Below are 24,575 nucleotides of genomic sequence, written 5' to 3'. Positions count from 1 at the left end.
GCTGCCACGTAGGGAGAACGGAGGGTGGGGGTGCAAGGGGGGGGGACCGTCCCCGCCCACCCTGGGGGCTTCGAGCATCACTCACTCAGCGGCGGAGACAAAGCAATCGAGCTGCCCGTCCTTCTGGTCCAGCACCTCCCGGGTCCGAGCCTCACCCGTGGACTGCAGCCCGATGACCACACACTTGGGGAGTGGGGGAGGTCGGGGGTGAGCTGGGCTCTGAGACTCCCACTGGCCAGCCCAGGAGCGTGGCCCCAGAGGGGCCCACAGGGAAGCCCCTGGTCGTCAGAAACCAAGTTGGCCTCAGTTTCCTTCTCTTTCCGCCCCTGGTGTCCTGCTGGCTGCCAGGCCCCCAACACACCTGAGTCTACCCTGAGACTCCACACAGCCTCAGCCCTCCTGGACCCTCTCACTACCCTCTGCCCTGGCTCCTGCCAGCCCTGCCTGGACGTGGAAAACCGGGGGCCAGGCCATGCCTGTCACCTGCTTCGGGGGGGCTGGGTCAGGCAGGACTAGAACCTTCCAGGCCACACTCTGTCCTCACAGACTCGGCCCAGCCACACGAGAGTGCAGGGCTCCTGGTGTAACCGCAAAGCCCTAAGCCCTGCCCGGCGCTCGGGGTGACAAGGGAAGAGCGCCTCGCCGGCCCCGCCGACCTGGGCACTGTGCCTGCCGGCTCACCTTGTCCCGGGCCAGCTCCTCCCGGGCCAGCTCCACCAGCCGGTGCACTTTGGCGGCCACACAGAGATACTTGAAGAAGCGCTGGTGGGCCGACCAGAACTGGCCCCACAGGGACTTGCGGGACTCCAGGCCAATCCAGTCGGCGGCCTGCTGGAACACGCCCAGGGCCTCGGCCCACTGCAAGGACACGCCCAGCTCAGCTCGCTGCGGCCCAGCCGCTCCCCGCCACCCGGCTCCCATCCCGGCTGGGATTCACCACGGGGGGGCGAGGGGGTGGTAAGCAGAGCAACACAGAGGTGCTGCTGGTACCAAACAGTAAGAAACGTTAGAAAACCAAAACGTGCGATTCTGGCGAGGCCACGGTGAGAACGGCAGACTCCGCGCGGGAGGCGAGGAGATGCTGCTTCTGCTAAGGGGTGGGGACACCTGCAGTGACCGCCTTCTGCCAGCAGCCACTTGGCTCTTGACACTTCAGACCGGGGCGTCTCACCCAGGACCGTGCCTGGCGACAACTGTGGCCGTCACGACTGGGGACCCCATCGAGTGGGTGGGGCCGGGGATGCTGCCCCCCCCTCCCCCAGTGCCCGGGACGCCCCAGAGAGAACGACCCCCACCCCCACCCCGTGTCAGCAGTGCTGGCGGATGGGGCAGACGGCCCAAACTAGGTTTGAACTGTAGTTCAAATCATCAACACCGTCAGGGCTGACGCCCAGGGCTTGTCCTGTGTGGGCGAGATGGGACCGTGAGAACAGAGGAGCCCGTCCACGACACAGGAATGCCAACGAAGATGGGGCCACGCCACAGGCACGGAAACGTGGACGCCGACAGCGGCCGTGAGCTCCGGGAATAACGAGGCCCCGTCATTACGGTCACAGGAGAACTGGCGGCAGGAGTGAGTCTCGACGGGCCAACTCCCCGTGGCACCCGCGAGGACAGATGCTGAAGGGACGGGAGCATAATTCCCAAGGGACACGCACACTCGTGTCCGTGTGGTCACAGAACCCGGCCACCCTGCTTACCAGCAGGGCCGCGCGGTTGTAGACGCGCTCGAAGGCTGGGGCCAGCGGGATCTCCTCGATGCGGAAGGTGACGCCGGAGAAGCTGAGCTGGCGTGCGATGTACATGCCGCTGACTTTCATGTCCATGGCCACGATCTCCATGGCGCCCACGCCCCTGCGGACAAGGACAGGGCCACCTGACCACATGCTGGGTCCCACGGAACAAGAGTGACTCGGGAAGGGGCTGATACCGGGAGCTGAGCCCTGGAGGGTGAGGAAGGGCCAAGCACACAGAGAGCGGAGGAGGCAGCACACGCAAAGGCCCTGTGCTCCCATCTGCCTGGGCCCGAGAGGCGTGGGGGGCGATGCAAGAAAAGCAGGAGTGAGGGGGGCTCCTTCTCCTGGAGTGATCATGGGCAGCAGGAGGCAGAAGAGTGAGTTTTAGGTCCCTCTGGTGGCTGGACGAGCACAGGCCAGGGTGTAGAGCAGACACACCTGACACTGGGCCCTGGGGTGTGAGAAGCAGCGCCCTCTGTGGGTCCCTCGCCAGCCCCAGTCTCGGGCAGGGAAGGGCACCCACCTCTTCTCGATGGCATGCAGAAACTCCTCGAAGGTTCGGAAGGGCGTGCCGTCCCCCCAGATGCCCAGGCGGCTCATGTAGATCATGTTCCGGGGCTCAGAGGCACCTGGGTTGGGGGAGCCGGCAAGGTCAGGGGCCTTGAACACCCGGGAATGACTCGAATGGAGGCCCAGGAACGGGGGCCGGGAGGCTCACAGCCAGGGGTGCCGAGCGGGTGGAGGCAGATGGCAGAGGGAGCCCCGAACGGGTCTGGCATCTGCCTGGGGAGAGAAGCCCTGCCTCTGGACCAGGTGCTCCCAAGGCCCCCCGGGGCGCCCGCCCCCTGCCCCGCACCTCCCCCCCCACCTGTGGCGCTGGCGTAGACCACCCTGGCCAGGGGCAGCTTGTTCTGCAGATCCAGGACAGCCTTGCCCATCTTCGTGGAGCTGGCGTTCTTGGCTTTGTGACACTCATCAAACACGATCTGGTGCGGGCAGGGGTCAAGGACTGTTCTGGGAGACAGACAGCCCCGGGGACCCTGGCCGGATGGCCCAGGCCACCCCGTTCTGAACGGGAGCTCGGCAAGGTGCCTGGGGGGTATGCGGCCTCGGGGTGGGAGCCTGGGAATGTCACCGCCAGGGCAGTGGGAAACAGCCTCAGGGCCCCCTCTCGACTGGACGCGTGCCGGGTAGACGGTGCAGAGTCACACACAGACACTCGTGCCAAGGAGCACGGCGAAACGGGGTCTCTGAGGAAGAGGGCTGGGCTGGGAGCAGGCAGGCATCCCAGCTGTGACGGGTCCCCTGGGGGGGTGCGGGGTCTCTGCGTAACTTCTCACAGATCCTGGAGACGCTCTCGAAGCAGAGCACCGAGGAAGGTCTTTGTATTTTAAGAGAGAAGGAACCAGTTACAGGCGAGGACGCGCGCCACCGAGGTGTTCTAAACACAAGACACGCTTCTCCTCACACACGCGTGCGGGCACGCACACGCCTCACGTGAAGCCCGCTTTACGCGGCTGTGTGGGAGCGACACTGGGAAACAGGAGCGTGGAGGTGAGCGCACAGCCTCCAGGTGGGCCGGCCGTCATTTGCCCCAGGCTGTGTGGGGCCTTCGCCCCAGGCTCTGCGAGCTGTCACAAGGCAAGCGCAGCGCCCTCCGGTGCCGGTGCGGCACAAGAGACGTGCTCCATAGGACAGCTGGCATCTGACGGCGGTAAACTCGGGAGCTCGCCCATATAAGCGGGAAGGACACACGGGGCCGGTGTCCCTCTTCCTATCTGTGACCGGGACCAGGAGAGAGGAGGACTTTTGGAGAGTGCCGGGCGGCCCTGGGGCCGGTCACCCCACTTCTGGGAACGGGCCCAAGGAAAGTGAGAAGGGGTGATGGGGCACCCTGGCCGGGCCCAGTCACTCAGGGTTGTTTATGACCCAGAGAGAGAGGCCGGAAGCCGCCTCCAGGCCCCGGAGACGGGGCGGCACAGTACGTGATGTGCAGACATACCCAGGCTCAGGCGGGGAGGACGGGGACAGCCCTGGGGACAGTGCACAGGAAGATGAGCACCCTTCGGTGGGGGCCAGGCCGGGCCCCCGAGCACCGTGAGGAGTGCCGAGCCCGCTGTGCGCACCACGGGGCAGACTCCCTGGCAGGGGAGGGGGTGGGGTGGGCTCAGGGGACCCTCCACAGGCGCCAGTGCAGAAATCCAGGAAAAACCGTGGCCCCCGCCCGGCACCTCAGCAGGGGAGACAGGGGCGTGTGCTGGCGCCTGACGTGTGTGATTCAACGGCTCACACACGACCCACAACAGACTGTCCTGCTCTTGTCTGTACGGGTCCCCCCGTCGCTTTTCTATAGTTTGGGAGAAGCACAAAACCAAGCTTTCTAAATTCCAAGGGAGAAGAGAAAGGTAGAAACTCCTCCAATCCATGAAGTTCCTGCCACAGTCGGGAAGGATCTGGAGCCAATACTGGTACGGATACCCCTCAACTGACCAACCGGTCAGCAGAGCTCCTTGACCCCAGCAGCCTGGCTTTTGGCCCAGCTGTCCTCCAGCTGGCCCAGCCTGGCCTGCCCACCTGCATGGAGCCCACAACCGACTGGGAGGGAGAGGGTGAGGAAGAGGAGGAGGGGGGAGGGGGGAGAGAGAGGAGAAGAGGAGGAGGGAGGAAGGGGGAGGAGGAGGCAGGAAGAGAAGGGGGAGGCAGAGGAAGAAGGAGGGAGGAGAGGAAGAGAAGGGGGAAGGCAAAGGAGGAAAGAGGAGGGGAAGGGTGAAGAGGAGGGGTGGAGGGAGGAGGGGAAGAGGAGGAGGGAGGAGGAGGGGAGGATTTAGAGGAGGGGGGAGGAGGAGGAGAGGGAGGGGAGGGAGAGGAGGAGGGGGGCAGAGGAAGGAAGCGCCCTCTGCCCCATTCCTTGACCACAGGCACCTTCCCGCCCTGGGGCCCCTCGGCGCCCCCGCGCCTGTGGTCGCGGTCCAGCTCGCCGGAGCCGGGACGCCGCGGAGCCAGACCGCAAGAGGACAAGGGCGGGCACTGAGGGCGAGCGTCCTGCCGGGAATGCCTTCCAGCCCTTCCAGCGGGTGGCGTGCTGGCATCCGGGACGGGAGGAGGGGAGGGAGGTCCCCCGTACTGCGCAGCCCCGCCCCCGCCCCGCCCCCGCCCCGCCCCCGCCGGTTCAGGATACGACTCCGTCGAAGGCCTCCCCGCACCACTCCAAGATCTGGCGGATGCGCGTACGGTGCTGCCCGCCCGCCTGGCTCTCCCCGATCAGGGCGGAGTAGGTGGCAAAGAGGACGCCCTCTGAGGTAGTGTTGTCGCCGTACTTGATCTGGGGGAGAGAGGCGGGCGTGGGGGTGCAGCCGGGCTCACTCCGGGACGCCGCCCGAGGAGGGGGCCACCCCACCCACCTTGCTCAGCGCGTGCACCGCGATGCCGGGGGCCTCGATGTCCCGAAGGTCGCGCTCCGCGTCATACTTGAGATCGTTGGAGACACTGAACCTAGGGGTGAGGGCCGGTGGGTGCCATGGCGCCCCCTCCCCTCCCTGCCCACGTGCGCGGGGCTGGACGGCACACTCACCACAGTGACTTCTTCCGGCCCCGCAGGAAATTCTCCAGGATGATGCCAGCCACCGTGCGCCCCTTGCCGACGCCCGCACCGTCGCCAATGAGGAAGCCGGCCCGCTGCCCGCTGGGGAGCAGGACCTCGTGTTGCTGCGGGCCAAGGGATGGCGGTCAGGGCCTGGCAGGAGGCCCCCACGCGGGACGTGGGCCGGGTGGGAGACCGAGGTTACCTGGCAGGCGTAGGTGATGGCCTCCAGCTGCAGGGCAGACAGGGCCCCGCTGTCCGAGGCGGGCAGGGCAAGGGTGTAGGTGATGTCTGGTGGTGGGACACTGGACAGCGTGCTGGTCTCCACCACGCGGTCAGGGTGCTGCTTCCCGATCTTGGCTGCGGAGGCAGGGCCGGGGGCAAGTCAGGAGTGTGGCCAGGGACGGGTCAGGGGTGTGGTCGGAGTCTCAGGGTTGGCTGCGGGGGGGGGGGGGGACACACACCTATCCGTGCTTCACACAAAGGGGTGCGGGACAGATCCGTACAATCCTAAGCGGGGAGGAAGTGGGCTCTTCATGGTACGCTCTGTGCTGTCTCAGGCGCTGTGCCGAGCAGGGATTACAGAAGTGGCCCCAAGGCCAGCCCACAGCTCCCGAGCCCCTCCAGAAACCTGGAGCAGCCAGCACCCCCCACCCCTGCTGGGGTCTCGCAGGGCAGGGCACTCACATTTGGAGGGCACGTAGTCGGCGTAGGTCTCTGCGTGGCCCAGCTCGTCCCCCTCCTCCTCCTCTGCCTCCTCCTCCTCCTCAGGCTGACTCTGAGACTGAAGGTCGGTGCAGGACCTATGGTCAGGGCTGGCTGGCCCTGTCCTGCCCAGCACGGCCGGCCTTCCCCCAAGGGGCAGCCAGGCCAGTGAACAAGAGGGGTGGGGAGTGGCCCACCCGCCCCCAGTGTGCTGCCTCCCAAGGGCCCAGTTCCCCATCTGTAAAACGGACAGATCTTGCCTCCAAAAGGCTGCCTCTGAGCGTTCTAGTCCCTACAAGAGGTGGGCAGGGCTGGGGAGAAGGCCTGGCTCACCCGGTAGCTGACGAGGAGCGGGGTGCTGGAGAGAGAGGACACGGGGTCCTCGACGCCCGTCCACGGCCCGTGGGGCAGGAGCAGCTGGAGGGGACAGTGGACATGAGCCTGCAGACAAGACGTTGGGGGGGGGGGAAGCGCCTCCCCGAGCCCCCTGACCCGGTCTCCGGCGGGGGGGTACCACGTGGTCTTCCTGCCCCCTCCCTGCTGCCCGCCAGCTGGTTCGTTTGAGCAACAGGCTAGAATTCCCATCACACAGATAAACAGAGCAAGGACACATCCCACGTCCCCAACCGCAGTCACACCCGGCAGAGACTGAGCACCTGAGTCTGGTCCAAGGGAACCAAGAACCTGATAGGCAAAGCTGTGCCTGGGTGGGGGTCCATCAGCCACGGGGGCATGAAGCCCACCCGGGATTAGGACGCGTGTGGTGTCCGGGGAGCCTGGGTGGCTCAGTCGGTTGAGCAGCCGACTCTCGGTTTCGGCTCGGGTCGCGGTCGCACTTCACGAGTGCCAGCGCCGCATCAGGATCTGGCTGAGAGCTCGGGGTCTGCTTGGGATTCTCTCTCCTCCTCTCTGCCCCTCCCCCAACCCCACTCGCGCTCTCTCCCTCTCGAAAATAAATAAACTTAAAAAAAAAAAAAAAAAAGAATTGAGCCCACAGATTCAGGGCAAATTCAGCTCTGGGCAGATCCAGCCCACAAATTCAGAGCCCACAGATGGGCCAGGACGGGAGACCCAAATGCTCTAGGGCCATGTCGCACCTGGCCCTTGACTTGCCCACCCTCAGGGAGTGGTTACGCCCATGTCTGAACAGTCACAAAGAGCCTGGGTGGGGTGACTTCTCGGCCCCCAGGACACACAGTGAGGACACAGCACGGTCCAGACCAGGGTCTATGCAATTCCAAAACATGCTTACCATTAAAATAAAAACATGACAATCACGCGGCCACCCTAAGGACAGGTGAGCAACAGGATGGAACTGAAGAAATCCCTTCCAGACCCCGTCTCCCCTGGGACTCCCACCACCCCAAGGCCAGTGACTGTGAGTGCCAGGTGCCCATTCCTGAGCACACACGGAGCTCGGGTGTCCTTTGCGGTCTCCGGGATGGCACGGGCCCCCAAGGCATTTGGTCCCACGACACCCCACCTGATTTTTACAACCCCCCGCTGTTTTCAAAGAAGAAAATGTAACGAGAGCAAGATGCCAGCAGGCCAGGAACCTTTCCTCAACCCCCAGTCCCCTTCTTCTCAACGAACAAAAACAAACAGCCTGGCCCAGGTTCCTGGAAGGCTGAGTCAGGCCGGCGGGCTGGCAAGCAGCGGGGTGTGGGTGCTGGCGCGCCCTGCCGTCCGCTCCAAGCCACCGTGCCTCACGTTCTCCACCGGGAGCAGTGGGCTGCTGGGAGGGCCTTCGGCCCGGACGCAGGAGGGGGCCGGGGCCGCCACCATGGCTGTCAAGGGCAGGGAAGGCGCCAGGCTGCCTCGAGCACTTCCCGTCCCTCTGCTGGCCCCATGCCGGGCCCCAGACTTCCCAGGCCCGGCTCTTCTGCGTCTGGGCCGTGGACGCTGCCTGAGGAACATCAAAGTGGCCGGGCGGGCATCGTGTCCAATACTGTGCACCACCTGGCAGGGCTCCCCGGGCTCCACCCGGCTGGCTCTGGATGGAAGGGGCTGCTCCCCGTCGGACACGCGTGGCCCCCATCCGTGTTTCCGATGCCGCCCGTCAGCCCTGAATGAGGGTTCTGGCTCCCGAAAGCTAGAGGCTTCTCTCCCAGCAGACAACCCTAAGAGGCCTGGATGGGCGAGGGCTCCCCAAGCCCGGCATCAGCCCCGGTCTTCCTCACTGATGTGCCTGCTGCCCCGGTCCTGGGAACGAGCCGGAGTCTGGGCCTGGCGCACGCGGAGACCCTGCTCACCTCTGGCGACTCCTGCCTGGCCTCGTCTTCCCCGCCCCCGCCCGTGTCCCGAGGAAGCAGCTTCACAGACGCCAACCCAGCGCTCTACCCCCTGCAGAAGGCTGGCCGGGGGCACCCCCTCCGGTGCCTCCAGCCACTGCCCAAGGTCCTGGGCGCAGAAGCGCCAGGGTGAGAAGCAGCAGTGTTAGAAGCTGCTTGCTGCTCACCTCCTGGGGAAGCCCGCGTCCCCAGCAGGGCAGAGTGTGGGCGCTGAGCCAGGGGAGGCAGCGAGGTTGGTGCCTGACCGCCACAGGACCTTTCACAGAAGGTCCCGCCCCAGTCCGTGCGTTTTCCGGGCTGTGCGGGAAACACGAGGACGCCTGACCTGTGACCTCACTGCCGTCTGTGAACAACCCGGGCCCGCCCCCGGCCCGCGGACGGGGCCCTCAGAGGGCGCTGACCTTGTCCTGGGCGGAGGGGCCAGTGCTCACATCCCAGATGGTGGGCACCTGGCTGAGGCTGTCAGCCGGCAGGAAGTCGGGTGTGTCCGCGATGTCTGAGAGGGAGTCCACGGACGAGGAGAAGATGGAGGCGTTGGAGAGGTCGTCGAGGTACGTGGAGTCCTGCGGGACGGGCAGGATGAGAAGCGGCCGGGGCCGGGGGCAGCCACACAGCGGACACGCCTGCTGCCAGCAGCAGCCAGGCGCCCACCCCCGCCGCCCCGCGGGCAGTCCCCGAACGCACGACGCTCAGGGAGGGAACTGGACACGAGAGGCCACGCGGGGTGTGGGTCCGCGTCTGGGAAACATCCAGAACGGGCTCATCCAGGGACGGGAAGGGGGCTCATGGGGACGGGGGAGGGGCTGAAGGGGTGGAGGCGACGGCTGATGGGGACGGGGTTGCGTTTGGGGAGACGGAACGTTCTGGAATTAGGTGACACTGGGCACATGTGACACCAGCGCACGGATGTCAGAACACAGAGAGCCCCACGCCTTCCAGGAGGTGGCGTGCTGTACACGGTACACACAATTCAGAAACCTAAATTTAGAGAAAATCGGACGCAGTGTGTGGGGTGTTCCCACGTCGCCCTCCCTCTCACCCCTGGTTCACAGGCACTGAGAACCTGTGTATACCCGGTTTGCACCGGATACCAAGGACACTCGGAGACCAGCCCCCAAGGGCTCCTGGGCCAGCCTAGAGTGAGCCCCCCTGCCGGAGACCCCCATAGCGCCCTGCTGGGTTCTGGTGTTCATACCACTAGCCACCAGGAGGGGGCAGTAGGTGTCCAGTTTTGCACACAGGGAGGCTGGGTGCCTGAAGCTGGGGAGGGGCAGGCCTCCTTCCCCATCCGAGGCCCTGCAGGCTCGGGGTCAGGGGGTGGGGGCACAGCCTTCAGCCGACTCCTCATGGGGAGGGAGTCCCACAGCCCCACCCAGACAAGGCCCTTCCAGCCGGACCTCCACAACAGAGGACCAGATCACACTGACATCTCAGGTCAGTCAGTGGGGGCATTTTGTGAGCAGGGCAGAGGCCAGTGGGGTTGGATGAGGCCGCATGTAGGAGCAACGGAGTCCCCAGGCCCTGTGCACCGTCTACGTGTCTCGGGCTGTCGGGGCCACTGGAAGGCGAGGGCCAGCCGGGTGGGATGCCAGTGCGTAGGCACGAGGGGACAGCGAGGCAGACAGGCAGGGCTGGCCAGCGGGCGTCTTGGGCTCTGGGGATGAAGGGGATGTGTGGGCCTGGAGCCCGCCTGTATGCAGCTGGCTCGGCCTCCAAGACCACAGTTGAACTGGCTTCTGGGGGTGGAGGTGGCATCCTTGCAGCCCCCAGGTCCCTGAGAACAGGCCCCTGGTCTCGACTGGTGCTCCTGCCCCACTCCATCTGTGAGGGCTGTTTCTGGAGCTCCCCTCCCATTGATCTGTGTTGGCGTCAGATCCCCATTCCTGGGTGGGGGGGTGTCTCTAAGTGATAACGTCCAGCTCGCTCCGATGCCAGAGCACACACAGCCCCAGGACTGTGCAGGCTCCGGCCCGTTGTGCCCTCGGGAGGGGGTGGGCACGGAGGGGGTCAGGCCCCCCTGAGGGAGACTAAATGCAGGAGACTCTCTACCAGGTGGGGCTGGTCCCAGAGCCAGGCTGGGACTCAGGACCTGTGCTGCAAAGACCACCCGTGCCCACGTCAGCTGGTGTGCCTTGACTGGATGCCACCCCGAGGCGCCCTGGTGGCAGATAGCATATGGGAAGCCAGAGGGACTGCCACTCGCTCCCGCCCCTCAGCGGCACCAAGCCCAGACCTGTGGGAGGCGGACCCCGGTAGGACCTGCCAGCCTGGGCGAGTCCCGGCGAGGAGGCAGACAGCGGCTGGCAAGACCAGCTCAGGCAGGTGGTGGCCCAGGGAAGGTCTGCAAAAGTCCGCAGCGCTCGGCTGCAAACGTGCGCAGAAGCAGGGAACACCATGCTCACAGTGGGAAAAGGCACACCCAACACTTGGGACGCCCATCACCCTCACGTGAGAGCCCAGTAGCTCACCAGGCCATAGCAGCCATCTGTGGGTTGGGGGAGGGCTCAGGTGGCAGCGTGGGGTCTGGCCTGGCTGACCATAAGGACTGCTTTCTGCCCACCAGGACCTCCTCTGGACTCTGCCCCATCCCGGGGCAGCTGGGGTCAAAGGTGACCGAGCCCGAGTCTGGCAGATAACTCCAGGAGAGGCTGGGCCACAGAAGCTGGCCGCCCGCTCCCTATGAAACAGCATGGAGCACGGACCCCTGCAGGCTGCCTGGGGTGGGGGCTGGGTAGGGGTGGGGGTTGCTGTGTGTCCTGGCTAAAATCTCTCTGGGACCGCATCTGAGGGTGGCCTTCCCAGAGGGCGCCAACCAAGCCTGGTCAGAGTGACAACAGCCCCTGAGCCCATGAAGCTGGCAGCCCCAAGGGGCCCTGAGGGGTGGCCCGGCTTCCTAAAGGGAAAACGGTCACCAGCAGTAGGATGGGCAGGTGGGGAGGAGCCCCGATGAGGTGGGTGCTCAGGGGGACCATAGCCCTGCATGGGCTGCACACGGCGACCCCTGCCCACAAGGACCGTGTGGAGCCCGACCGGCACACCCGGCCGGAGACCAAGGTCAACGTTAGCGGTGAGGAACCTCGTGGGCAGCGGGGGCCCCAGGTGTGACGGCATGAGCCAGACACTTCGCTCAGAGCCATCGTGGGACGAACCCGGGGGGGGGGGGGGGGAGGGGAGGGGACATCCTGCAGGAAGCCTGTCCAGTCCAACTCCTGACCGCCTGCCTGGGGCATCCACCGGAGAAGAGGTGGAGAAAGCGTCTCAGCCCAGTGGGGGCTATGGAGAGTGAGAACCCGATTCATGCGGTGTCCCGATGGGGTCGTGGGACAGAACGAGGACACGGGAGGCCGAGGGATCTTTGGTCGATAATAATGTATGGGCGCCTGCCTGTCCCACCGACAGACGCATCGTGCTGAGGTGCGGTGTGAACAGGCGCCGGGGCGTGGGAACCGCGCTACCTTCAGTGACTGTGCGCGTCACGCTGCTCCAAGACAAAAGGTATTTAACGAGCGGGGATGGGGGCGCCTGGGTGGCTCAGTCAACTGAGCCAGCGACTCCTGATTTTGGCTCAGGTTGTGATCCCAGGATCCCCACAGAGCGAGTGAGTGAGCCCACCGTTGGGCTTAGAGCTGGGCGTGGAGACTGCTCCCGAACTCCCTCTCCCTCTGCCCCCTGGCTCTCCTGCTCATCCTCACTCACCCTCTCTTAAAAAACAAAAACAAAACCAAAAAACGGTGGGGATGCTGCCCTCGGCAGCCCTCACCTTGATTCTTGGGCCAAAGGGAGGCTGGGCCTCAAAGCGGGTCACCAAGAGTCCCTCCCAGCTCCACTCCCTATAAGGAGTTGGTGGCAGGATGGGGCAGGAGCTGACCCCACCCAGGGGCGGCTCACCCAGCAGCCCCCCTGTCGGGACCTGAGGGCCAGCAGCCACCAAGCAGACCTCCAAGACAACCCAAATCCAAATGAACCCTCTGTGGGCGCCCCGCAAAGCGCCTGCCCCTCAGACCTCAGGCTCCCACCTGGCCCCATCTGCTGTTTCAGTGGGGCGGGGGCAAGCTGGTCACCCTGACAGTTTTGGGGGTCACCTGCTGTGGTTACTGTCTCGCAGCATTTTGGGGTTCCCCGCACCAGGCGAAGACCTGGCGGGACCCGGGGGAGCTGCCAAATAGTGGCCCCGCTCTGGCCACAGACGGGTGGGTGGGGACAGGATGGCCCCCACCCCAGACCTGCTCTGGGCCTTCCCTGGGGCGAGGGGGGGTTGCTGCACACACTCAGACCCCAGGAATGCCCTGCAGACACAGGCTCTGTCACGCGGGCCCCGGGGAGGGGCTGGACCCCTTCCAGGAGCCCTGGGGGGCCGGAGGAGGGCCGGGGGGGGGGGGCCGGGGCGCTCCTACCTGGCCAATCGGAGCCCGAGCGGACGGCACTCCGCCAGCTCTGTCCCGGGGCACCCCAGACGCTGTCAAGGTCGGGCGCTGAGCCCTGGGGGGGCGGCCGGGCGCAGCCCGGAAGGTGCCGGCCGCGCACCTGCGCGCCCGGGGCCCCGCGGCCCCGCTCCGAGGACGCGGGCGGCCGCCTTCCCCGCCCGGAGCCCCGCGGGCGGCGCGGAGGGTTACCTTGTTGAGAGCCGCGAGGTGCAGCCAGAGCCGCAGCTGGGACATGGCGCGGCCGCGGCGGGTCCCGGGAAGGCGGCGGGCGGCTCCCTCCGGACCGCGGCCGCCCGGCCGCTCTCAGCCCGGCTGCATTTGCATGTTGGTTTAGTCACCGCCAGCGCCGACTTCCCCTAAGGCGGCTGACTTTCAGGAAATGATGGCCGCCTGGGAAGTCAGGGTGATTACTGGCAGAGCGAGAATTCCTGTACTGGGCGGAATCTAGCCACAGACCTCTCGGCGGGGCCGGGCCCCCGCCCGCCGGCTCGCACCCTGCCGCCCCGGCGCCCCCCACCGCCCACCCCGCCGGGGGGGGGGGGGGGGGACGGGGTAACGCGGGGGGCCCCTCCCGGCCGGCCCGCCTCGGTTTCCCCAGACCGCAGGGTGGCCGGTCCGGCGCCCTAAGGCCGGGACGGTGCCTTCATGCCCCCTCCGGGCAGCTCCCGGGCTTGGACAGGGGCCTTCGCCAGCTGCCCCCCAAGCACCCGGTGGCCGTCTCCACCACCTCCCTGGGCTCACACCCCCCAGCCTCGGGCCTTCGTTCACGCTACCGCCTCACCTGGAGTGTGTGCGTCCCCCTCGGGAACCCGGCCCCCACCTTGCTCCTTCTCCTGGAACTTTGCCAAGGGGTATGGCTGCCCCTGACACCCCCATTCTTTCCTCTCCGGGCCTGCGCCTGCACCCCTCGGCCCCGCACAGAGGGTGGGACACAGGCAGGGCTTGCAGGCAGGGGGTGTGAGACCCCTGGCATACCCTGTGGGGTCAGGTGTCCTCTTCCCCGGGAAACAACTGTTGCTTTTAGAAAACCTACTTTGGGGGCGCCTGGGTGGCTCAGTCGGTTGAGCCTCCGACTTCGGCTCAGGTCATGATCTCACGGTTCGTGGGTTCGAGCCCCGCGTCCGGCTCTGTGCTGACAGCTCGGGGACCGGAGCCTGCTTCAGGTTCTGTGTCTCCCCCTCTCTCTGCCCCTCCCCCACTGGGGTGTGCATGTGTGTGTGTGTGTGTGTGTGTGTGTGTGTGTGTGTGTGTGCGCATGCGCGCGTGCTCTCTCGCTCTCAGAAATAAATAAGCTTAAAAATTTTTTTAAAAGAAAAGAAAACCCACCTGGTAGGGTGTTTGTGCCGCGTAGCCGTCACTTGGCTGAGAGGAGCAAGCTGGTGAGGCGAGCCTCGCAGCATAGGCTGGGGGGGCATGGACACACAAGGGGCTCTCGCTGGGGAGAGACCCCGGGCCGCGGGCCTGGTCAGGGACAATGAGGGACCGCGGGGCCCAATGCTGCAGACGCAACAAGGCCACCGTGGCTGCCCCCGTCCCGCCCGCACCTCACGGCCGGCAGACGCCCGAACCCCAACAACGGGAGGGGAGGGCCGGGCCTGGCTGGGGCCACCGCGTGTGCAGGGGAAGCGCAAACGGCGGCGACCAGCCGGCAGAGAGACACTCGACACCGTCAGGCAACAAGCAAACGCAAACCGAAACCCGTTGAGACACCACCTCCCGGCCGGCCGCCGGGACTGCGACACTCAGCCGACTACAGCTAAGCGTCAGCGGAAGTGGAGGAACCAGAACCCCCGGCTGGCGGTGGGGACGAGAAGCGGTCTCTCTGGAAGACAGGCCCACGGTCAGTTCCTCGTCAGGTCAACCCCAGGGTCACCACACGACCCCGCGACCCCACTGCCGGGTCCACACCCGAGAGACACGAACACTCACGTCCATGCAACCCCCACCCGCACGCCCACACATGACCACGTCCCCCGCGCACGCGCACAGATGACCGGGTCCACCGCGCACGCCCCTGGGCCACCAGCAGGGGGGCGAGGCACCCCCCCCCCCCCCCCCCCCCGTGGACGGACCCTGAACACGCAACGCTCAGGGAGCCAACCAGACACGAGAGGCCCCGTGGGGTGTGAGTCCGAGTGTGTGAAACGTCCAGGACGGGCTCATCCACGATGGGAAGGGGGCTCATGGGGGCCGGGGATGGGGAGGTGATGGCTGATGGGACAGGGTTGCTTTTAGATGAGGAATGTTCTGGAATTAGAGGTGGTGGTTGCACAATTCTGTGAATTTACTTAAAAGAGTGGCTTTTACTATTTTTTTATAACAGTTTTTATTCTTTTTTTTTTTTTTTTTTTTTAAGTAGGCTCTACACCCAGTATGGGGCTTGAACTCACCACACTGAGATCAAGAGTCATGCACTCTACCAGTGGAGCCAGCCAGGTGCCCCAAAAGCATGGATTTTAAGGCATATGAATTCTCAGTTTTATTTTCGTTTATTGATTTTTTAAAGTTCGTTTGTTTATTTATTTAGAGAGACACAGAGACAGTGTGAGCAGGGGAGGGACAGAGAGGGAGAGAATCCCAAGCAGGCTCCCATGTCAGCACAGAGCCTGATGCTGGGCTTCAGCTGACAAACCATGAGATCACGACCTGAGCCGAAACCAAGAGTTGCATGCTTAACCAACTGAGCCACCCAGCGCCCCGACTCAGTTTTAAATGTGTATTTTTGAGAGACACACATGGGGCAGAGAAGGGGACAGAAGATCCCAAGCAGGCTCCGTGCTGACAGCCCAACGCGGGGCTCGAACCTACAAACCGTGAGATCATGACCTGAGCCGAAGTCGGACCCTCAACCGACTGAGCCCCCCAGGCGCCCCAGTTCTGACTCCGTTTAAAAATAATCACTGGGAACTGAAATAAAAGATGAACGCAGTGCCTGGGCCAGGCTCTCATTATTAGATTTAGCATAAAGTCCATCAAGTTTCCAGCACAGTTACTGACCTTTGAGTATCTGTCCCCCAAATCTCGGCACCAGACCGATGGGCAAGGGTGGCCCTGAGGAGACAGGGAAACCGGGTGGGGGTTCCCACACCAAGAAGTCAGCACCCTCAGGGCTGTCCTGTGCCCCCCCCCCCCGCCCCCGGTGGCCGCAGGCTGTGTGGGTCTGCTACGAGTCTGGACAGGGGTGGAGGGGCCGAGTGGGGGTCTTGGCAGAGGCCCTGGCACCAGTGTGAGTGGGGTCGTGACCAGGGACGTGACTGGTTCCGTCCCCGTCTGGCTGCGTCTGGGCCGCAGTGCTGTCTGGTGGGACCCTCTCTCTGGCCCCAGACTGACCCTCTGCCCTGTGGCCAGGCCACATACAGAGGGGCGGGCGAGGCCCAGCTGCCCCGGTATTCCCAAGACCCTCCCGGTCTGTTTTGGGCTCTCCCCTCCCCTCTAGGCCCCCACAGCAAGCCTGTGCCCAGGTGGCCTGGGTGTCCTGACTTACGGCAGAGGGTGTGGTGGGCATTGCAGGCTCCCCTCAGGCACACTGCATTGCTGGAATGTTCCTGTTGAGGGGTGAATTGTGTCCCCCCCCAATGACATGTCCAAGTCTTGACCCCCTAGTGCCTGTGAAGGGGACCTTATTTGGGTATAGAATCTTTGCAAATACAATCAGTTAAGATAAGGTCGTACAGGAGTCAGGTGGGCCCAACCCAGTGACTGGTGTCCTTGTAGGAGGGAAATCCGGACACAGGTGCGTGGGGAGGCAACCACAGGCCACGGGGGCAGGTGCCGCTGCAGGTGGCACAGGCCAAGGGACATCTGGAGCCCCCAGGACCCTCCCTCTGATCTAGGACTTGTGGCCCCAGAACTGGCGCCAGCTGTCCCTGCTTGCGGTGCTCTCTGGGGGCCGCCCCAGCTCCCACGGCCCCCTAAGACACTGCTGCCCTAGCCCACTGTCGTGGGGACAGCAGCCTCAGCCAGAAAACTGACCCTGACCACCCTGTTGCCATCAGGAGAGGCTGGAGCTCTGCTCCCTGTGGCCAGACCCTGACCAAGGGCTTTTCTGCAGGCCTCACAGCCCCTCCCTCCCGTCCTCGTCCCTGTCCCCGGTTCCCGGTGTCCCAGTTTCTGTGCAGAGACCCTCTGGAGACACCTGTGCTCCCTGTCGCCACCTGTCTGCGGCCCTTAGTACAGACCACAGAGCGGGGCTTCCTTGGCCATGGCCCTCGGCATGGACCGCGGAGCTGGGGGCGGGGGTGGGTTCTCGGCCGCGGCTCAGTGTGAACCTACGGGCTTCCTTTGAGAGGAAACCTCCCGCTCGCTCGGTTTGCCGATGCCGGTAACTCCTGGGAGCCTGCTGGTGGCGGGGCGTGCCGGGCCTCTGATCCCTGCTGAAATCCATTTGCAGAGCCTCCGCGCCGCCCGCCCCTCACTGGAGAGCCGCTGAGAGTTCGCAAAGCACTTTTCTGAGCCGTGACCTCATCCTGGCTTCCCAGAAGCCCCAGGCCGGCAGACGGCAAGTGTCCTCACTGAGTGGATGCGGGACCCACCCGAGACGCCTGGACTCTCAGGGTGCACGCCCGCTCCAATGACAGAGCGAGGGGGGCTCAGTGTGTACAGAAGTGCCCTCCCCCAGAGTCCAGCTGAGACGTTAGGGGTCCAGGTGACCTTGGGAGGAGGGGTCGGGGCAGCCCCCACTCCCAGGGAATGCGTCTGGGGGGGGGGGGGAAGCAGTGAGGATGAGCACTGGGGGTGTAGCAGGGAGGGTCGGGTGGTCACGCCCACAACCAGGACCCCAGATACCAGGGTGGGGAGAACGCGGGGGAGGGCCTGAGGGGCGGGGCAGCGAGGGCTGCAGGCACCAGACCTTGGGAGGGCCGCGCTGCGACGTGGTTGAGTCCTTCACCCGCCGCCACGACTTCAACATTTCCCCAAGTACCGCCCCCCAATCAGATTCGGGTCCACAAAGAAGCCGGTTCCCGATGTTCACAGCAGCACAATTCAGAGTCACCCAAATCCGCGCTGTGGGAACAACCCAGATGCCCAACGAGGGATAAACGGACACACACAACACATCCACCACGGACGCGCACGTCCGCCGAGGACCGTGTCCACCGCGCACGCGCACGTCCCTCGGCCGCGAGCAGGAGCGAGGCTCCCGCCCCCGCCGCCTCGCGGACGGACCCCGAACACGCGACGCTCAGGGAGGGAACCCGACTCGAGAGGCCACACGGGGTGTGAGTCCGCGTGTGTGAAACGTCCAGAACAGGCTCATCCACTGCCGGGAAGGGGGGTTCCTTTTGGGGTGATGGAACATTCTGGAATTACATGGAGGTGGTAGTTGCATAACCCGGTGAATTTGCTAAGTCAGTGAATTGTGTGATATGCAAATCATATCTCACCTAAACGTAAAGAACGAATGAAAAGCCACGCACTCACACCCAACACACAGTGCTCCCAGGCGGTGGGAGACCCCACCCACGTGGGGCCCCTCGACTGTCCAGGTCGCTAACAGAGGTGGGAGCCTCAGTGGCTCCGTGCCACGCACAGTGAGAAGGGGCCCTTCCCTGGGGAAGCAGGTGGCATGAGGCTGAGGCAGGGACTTCAGGGAGTGAGCCTGGGCCATTCCTAGTGGCTACAAGGGAGGACACAGAGGGACAGATGCTCCGACAGCCAACGCAGAAGCAGCGGACAGCACCTGACCGTAGCCCGTGTTGTCACCAACATGACTGAGTGAGGGAAGGCACAGCTCTCCCTACGGAGGACCTCCGGCTGATCGACAGGGCGGAGCAAGGACAGAAACGTCTGCCAGCCAGACCCCGTGGCGGCGGTCACTGCAGGCAACGTCTACCGGTGCCTGGGGAAATCCACCCCCCTCCCCACCACAAGGGGCCAGGGTCCCTGACGCACCCTCGCAGGGGGAGAGGGGGAAAATGGCAGCGACCTGACAGTGGATGGGGGACAGGGAGGCGCGGGGCGGTCCCCAACCGGGGCTGGAGGGCAGGACCGTCAGCGGTAAGGCACACCAACGCCAGCAGGCTTGGAAGTGACGCCCCAGGAGGACGCAGCGCCCCGTCTGCGGGACTCCTGTCAACAACACAGAACCCCTCCTTAGCGTGAGGGCCCCAGGCCAGCCCAGGAAGGGGCCCTCGGCGGCGACCGACCAGCTCTCTTCAGAGGCCTCGGGGCCCCGGCCCCGGCCCTCTGGTCAGTCACTGGTGCTGTGCGGGGGCTACTCTCTGCGCCGTGATAACGGACCGTGGTTCCAGAAGACAACAACGTGCCAGGACACTGGGCAGACGAGTGACAGTGTCCGAGAAGAGTTGGTACTGTTTTTGCAACCTCCCTATAACCTAAAGTGCTTTGAAAGTCATCTTGTCACGAAAACCTTAACGAACAAACAGAAAAAGAGAGTATCAGACCTTGAATTTATAGATAACCCCTGGGTGCATGGGCCGTCCGAACTGGAACCTGGGACCCTGGGCTCTGGGCCTCTGCAGGGGGCTCGTGGTTTGAACGCCAGGCCCACCCTGCAGGACAGAGCCGCCTCAGAGTGGGGGTTAGCCTTGACCTGCTGCATTCCTGACAGCAGGGTCCCACAGGATGTGGGCCCCACCTGGGTGTCTATAAAACAGGAACCCTGGCATGCCTGATGGACTCAGCCAGTAGAGCATGCAACTCTTGATCTTGGGGTCACGAGTTCAAGCCCCATTTTGGACAGTTTACTTAAAAATAAAATTAAAATTAACAACAACAACAAAAATAAAACAAGGACCCCACATCAAGGCGAGACCAACCTGCCACCAATGGTCCTGGGTCTGGGTCGGCTCATGTACAGAACCAGGGGAGGTCCCTGGTTCCTGGTACAGAACCCGGTACCCCTAACGTCCAATGATTCAGCCCTAGTCACAACAGGAGGAACAAAGGCCCTCAGACAGCAAAGCTGGAGCCAAGACCAACCACAGGGCTGGGAACCAACGCCATAAGCAGTCCCCGGGGAGATGGGCGCGGGATGCCGACCCCAAGGAACTGCTCGGTGCCCCAGAAGGACATTGGGAGAGAAGCTTTCTCTCTGCAGGCAACAAGAGTCACACAGCTCCTCTCCTTTCTCTTTTTGCTTTGGCTGCTAGGAAACTCAGAGCTCAGGTCTGGCCCCCTTCCTGTCCTCGCCCACAGGCCCAGGGGTCACGAGGGAGGTGATGGAGACCAACAGGGCCTCAAGACCCTTCACCGCATCTGAACTTCGGTCTCACATCTGTCAACCCCACACTTGGCACGGGGTGAGATTTTGTTTGAAGAAGCGGCTTTAGAAAAAAGATCTGGGTTCAAGGTGCCCCCGGCAGGGTAGGCTCCCGCCACGTTCAGCGGATGCTCAGTAAGTACCCGCGGGATGGGTGCAGCTGAGCTCCCCTGCACGTGATGAGAAACGGGCGCGGTGGCCCCAGGGGGGTCTTGGTGGAAGAAAGCGTGTCTGCTCCGGGCAGAGCCAGGAGCAGCTGTGCAGGCTGAGGGCATGAGACACAGTCGGGGGAGTGGGGCCAGGGGGGCAGGGGTGGGGGGGCTACTGGGGCAGGGCCTGCGTGCACCCGAGCCTCAGCGTCCCCGTCCGTGCGGCAGGTGACGCCCCAGCGTGGGCGTCAGCATCACGGGACGCCACGTCCGGATGTGGAGCTGTGTCGGGGACACGTGCGGAGGAACTTTATCAGGGCTCAGAGCCAGGCAGGGCCGCCAGCCCCGAGGCACGGCAGGCCAGAGAGGGTCTCGGGCCGCGGACGGACCAGCTGCGTCCCGGGCTGGGCGACGGCGGCCGCCAAACAGAGGGGCCGGGGCATCCCTTGCGGGACGGGGCCCCGTCCACAGGGCCCTCCCATCCCCCTCCCACTGACTCCTCACCCTGGGAGGTCTGGGGGCCAGACGAGGCCGGCGTGCGCCCCCAAGGGCCAGGGGGGCCCCTGTGCTCCCATCTCCTCCAGGCCTGGCCAGGTCGTTTCCTGGGCGGCCACAAAGCGTCCCAGATGGAGAGGGAGGACTTAAACAACACACCGGTGTGCCCCGATGGCCCCGCGGGGGGAGACACCCCAGGTCAAGGTGTCACGGGCCGCGATCCCCGGGAGGCTCCAGGGGAGGCCCCTCCTGCCTCGCCCAGCTCCTGGCATCCCTGCTCATGGCCGCGTGGCTCACTGTGCTTCCTCTGTGTCTGTGTCTCTCCTCCTTTAGGGTTAGGGCCATCGTGATCTGGGATCACCTCATCTCCATCTTCAGTGAAATGACACCCACAAAGACCCTGTTTCCAAAAACGGTCTCATTCCCAGGCTCTGGGTGGACCCGGATTTGGGGGACACTGGTCCAGGCTCCAGATCCCTGCCCGGCCAGGCCGCATGGACAACGGCCAGCCTCCTGAACTGCGCTTGTCTGGCTGTAGCGGGTTTGAGCTGACAGGTCCGAGCCACAGCCTCCCAGACTGCCACCCCCCACAGGCCCCCACTTCACAGGGAAAACAGGCTCAGGGCAGCTGAGCCTCTGGGGCCCTCCAAGCTGGCCGGTTCCCAAACTGCGTGCCACAGCGAAACCACTGGGGCCGTGGATTCCAAACTTCCCAGGGAGACCACGCTGCCCGGCTGCTGCCAGCCCCAGCTTCCGATCGCACTGGGCTCCTTCCCACAAATCCTCTTGCGGCGCCCGGTGTCTGGGCCGCCACGAGAAGTCACGTGCCATTAGAGACGCCTGCCGGGGAGGGTCCCCCCGATTCTCCAAAAAAAGAGATCACACGTATCTCTTCCTTCGGTTTGGGTGGGTGACACTCCCCAAATAGCTGCCGTTTGGGGACATAAATGCCAACAACAGGGTTTGTGCCGGACGGAACGTCGTTCTGGCCAGGGGCGCGGGGAACACGGCAGACCCTTGCCGAGACGCTAAGTAAGGCACCCAGACGGAGCAGGCGCGGGGGCCTCTGCCCAGGAGAGGAAGGCGCTAAGGTCTGGGAAAAGCGCATCAGATGCTCCACGGTACTGCCCCACAACCCACGGCGGGGGCGTGAGCAGCGCGTGGACAGGTGTGGCCCCTAGCCCGGCTCTCTCGCTGCCCGGAAGCCGCCCGGACAGGCCCACGCGGGTGTGGCTGTGAGTCGGGAGCCCTCAGGCCAGGCCTGCAGTAGAGGGGAGCACTGGCTATTCCCAAGGAGAAGCCGTGGCTCCATGTGGCCCTGAGCCCAGCCCAGGGCCCGGCCAAGGCCACCAGTGCGTGGCACAGGCCTCCGGGAGCATGTGGGGATCCAAGGGTGACTCTGGCTCCAGGTCCCTACCTGAGGAAAGTCGCCTGTCTTTGGCAGGAAGCTGGGGGTGGCGGCGGAAGGTCCGCAGCTGGTGTCCGCGCAGGGCTGGCTGACGATGAAGGAGGTGGAGTTCATGAACTGGCTGCAGGCAGACAGGGAAGGTCAGCCCTCAGGAGCCTAAGGGAGGGCTCTGGCATCCGAGACACTCAGCTCAGAGCAGAGGCCCCCGTGCCCCCGTCCCGGAACACAGTGCCCCGGAGAGACCTCAAGCCTCTGGCTCCGTGCTCTGGGTCCTTTCCACAGGCCATTCCTTGGCCTGGTTGTGGGCCGGCTCCCCCGGCAAACTCCTACTGACTCTTCAAAACCCAGGTCGCCATTGCCCTCTGCAGGCAAGTGCCCTCCCCGCTCCTTTGCCCCCCCAAGTTCTCCCCCGCTGCCCAGGGCCACCCCCTGCCCAGAGGGTACCCACAGAGCCCTCCCAGGACTCCTCATCCCTACCACCTTTGCCCTTTTTCCTGGCGGGCTCTTTCTAAGACAAGTCACGGCCGGTCAGTCTCGGCTGCCTCCGTGTGGCCAGGGCGCAGCCCACGGCCCCCTCAGCAGGACACTGAAGCCCCTCACGTGCCACGAGCCCTAGTTTTGTTTAACCAGTGGCTGCAGAGCCACGCAAGGCCTCGAGGGCACTGTGGCCACCCAGCGGGACGTGGCGGGGCTTGCTCGAACCCTGGAGGCCAGAGGAACTTACTGGCTTTCGCTGGAGAAGGCTGGGTACGGCGTGGGCGAGAAGGAGCTCCACCACGGGTAGTGCAGCATGGTGTTCTGGAACAGACCAAGAGCGTCAGGAGGGGCTGCCCTGTGGAAGGGGCGGGGGGCTCCTCAGTGAGGAGGGGGGGAGGACTCTGCGACCCCGTCCAGGTAGAAACGTCACCCTGTGCCGTCCCACCCGGGTCACCTAGGAGTCACTTAACCACCTAACAGCTCGGGGCCTCAGTTTGCCCATCTGCATGGGAGAGCCCACCGAGGGGAACTCGTCCACACCCGTGAAGGGCTCGGGCCCGGGCCTGGTGTGCCGCTGCCATAGGCCCCTCTGTGGGCAGGGCAGGGGTGGGTAGGTGTGACCCACCTCTGGACTGGAGTGCCTCCAGAACCCCTGAAGGGGCCTGGGCAGCCCATCTGAGGGTCTGGCCGGGAGCCCCCATTTCACACAGGATCCAGGCGTGCTGGTGGGCCAGGGACTCTGCATGGAGGCCCCCCAGTTCTAGAAAGCGCAGGGTGGGACTGGGCGAGAAGCAAGGCCGCATGAGCTCCCCCCTCCAATCCAGCCCCGAGGGAGGCGCCCGTGTGGCAAAGAGGACTTCGTTAGAGGGCCTCCCACCAGCGCCAAGGACCGGTCCCCACCCCAGCCCCCTGCCGGGAGGGGGGAGAAGGGACAAGAGCCTGGCCTTCTGAGAACTGCCTCTGGCCAAGGGTGTTCCTGGAAACCCCCAAGCCTGTCTGGCCCAAGAGTGCAGCACAGGTAGGGGTCCTGGGGAGCCTGCTTTGAGAAACACTGATGGGAGGCTGGAAGAATGAGCCTGAGGTCAGCGGGGACTTGAGGGGCCCTGCACTGGGCGCTGACCGGACCGACTCAGGGTGGAGGGCTGTGGACACTCACGCCCCCCGCCTTCCGTACGAAAGAACTGGCTCGTCCCACCGTGACACAAAGCCTGCAGAGCAGGGGTCCCTCCCCTGACCCACAGTGTGGCCCACGTGGGACCATGTCGGGGAGGTCCCCGACCGGCGGTGGGGAGAGGCCTGCTGGTGGCCGTCACTGTCCCCTACTTGTCCTAGCTGGCTCTGCCAGACGGCATGTCCAGAGACGGAAGCGCAGCGGCCTTCCCGCTGGTCCACGCGGGTCCCGCTCCTCAGCGAGGCCGCCGGGAACCGACCCCCCAGCCACCGCTTCCTCCCGCTCACGGGACCCGTGAAGGACAGCTGGCCCGGAACCAGCCCAGATGGCTGGGAGACCAGGCGCCCTTCTATGTATGGCGCCTGTGTCTGGGAGGGAGGAGCCGGCCCTGACTTCCCATCACTGTGCGTTTCCCCCCAACACCCCACCCCTGCAGGGCGGTCGGTGTCCACACGTCCAGCCGCAGAGAGCCAGAACTTAGGAAGGAGAGACGCACGCTCCGCGAAGGGGCTGTGCCTGCTCTTCCGGGATCTGCCCGGGCTGTAAGATGAGAGCAGCTCCAGCACGGAGGCTGGAGGAATCATGGAGGCATTGCCGTGGAAGCCTCCGGAAGGCTCCCCCTCCAGGGCACTCCCGGAACGCTTCCACAGCAGAGACCACACTCAGCCGCTTCAGTGAACTGGCATAAACCATCCCAGGCGCACACGTGGCCCCGTGGGCACACAGCAGGCAGGGCCGGCCTCAAGGCTTCAGGGGGCTCCCGGCGGGGGAGGGCCTTCATTTACTCAACCTTCTCCGCCGCACCCAGAACCCCAGGTCTTCTAGGACCTTGGGGCTTCAGCCAGGAAGCCGGAGGGTGGGAGGTCACTCCCGCCCCAGCTCAAGGGCACCACACAGCTGCCAATCAGAGCCCACCT

The 24,575-nt window shown here is 64.8% G+C and overlaps 1 protein-coding gene across 5 annotated transcripts in view; it reads right to left on the bottom strand.

The window, feature by feature from the left end:
• Positions 1–24,575, bottom strand: part of SBNO2 (strawberry notch homolog 2) — a 50,423-nt gene that overhangs the window by 8,361 nt on the left and 17,487 nt on the right. For 3 of the 5 annotated variants that reach the window (XM_047848275.1, XM_047848274.1, XM_047848276.1), the window contains exons 3-16: positions 22,735–22,808; positions 22,020–22,131; positions 8,714–8,875; positions 6,355–6,438; positions 6,004–6,100; positions 5,522–5,676; positions 5,308–5,441; positions 5,138–5,228; positions 4,915–5,058; positions 2,605–2,722; positions 2,260–2,365; positions 1,701–1,854; positions 682–858; positions 86–183 (exon numbers count right to left, since the gene is read on the bottom strand). In XM_047848275.1, the coding sequence (XP_047704231.1) occupies positions 86–183; positions 682–858; positions 1,701–1,854; positions 2,260–2,365; positions 2,605–2,722; positions 4,915–5,058; positions 5,138–5,228; positions 5,308–5,441; positions 5,522–5,676; positions 6,004–6,100; positions 6,355–6,438; positions 8,714–8,875; positions 22,020–22,131; positions 22,735–22,808 (1,706 nt within the window). Of the gene's footprint in view, positions 1–85; positions 184–681; positions 859–1,700; positions 1,855–2,259; positions 2,366–2,604; positions 2,723–4,914; positions 5,059–5,137; positions 5,229–5,307; positions 5,442–5,521; positions 5,677–6,003; positions 6,101–6,354; positions 6,439–8,713; positions 8,876–12,925; positions 13,128–22,019; positions 22,132–22,734; positions 22,809–24,575 lie in introns of those variants that run through there. The other 2 variants (XM_047848277.1, XM_047848278.1) reach the window with 2 other exon arrangements.

The sequence above is a fragment of the Prionailurus viverrinus genome, unplaced genomic scaffold (assembly GCF_022837055.1).
Source record: "Prionailurus viverrinus isolate Anna unplaced genomic scaffold, UM_Priviv_1.0 scaffold_60, whole genome shotgun sequence".
Taxonomy (NCBI): Eukaryota; Metazoa; Chordata; class Mammalia; order Carnivora; family Felidae; genus Prionailurus; species Prionailurus viverrinus.
The sequence above is the reverse complement of the archived record's forward strand: the minus strand, read 5'-3'. Positions and strand labels throughout refer to the sequence as shown.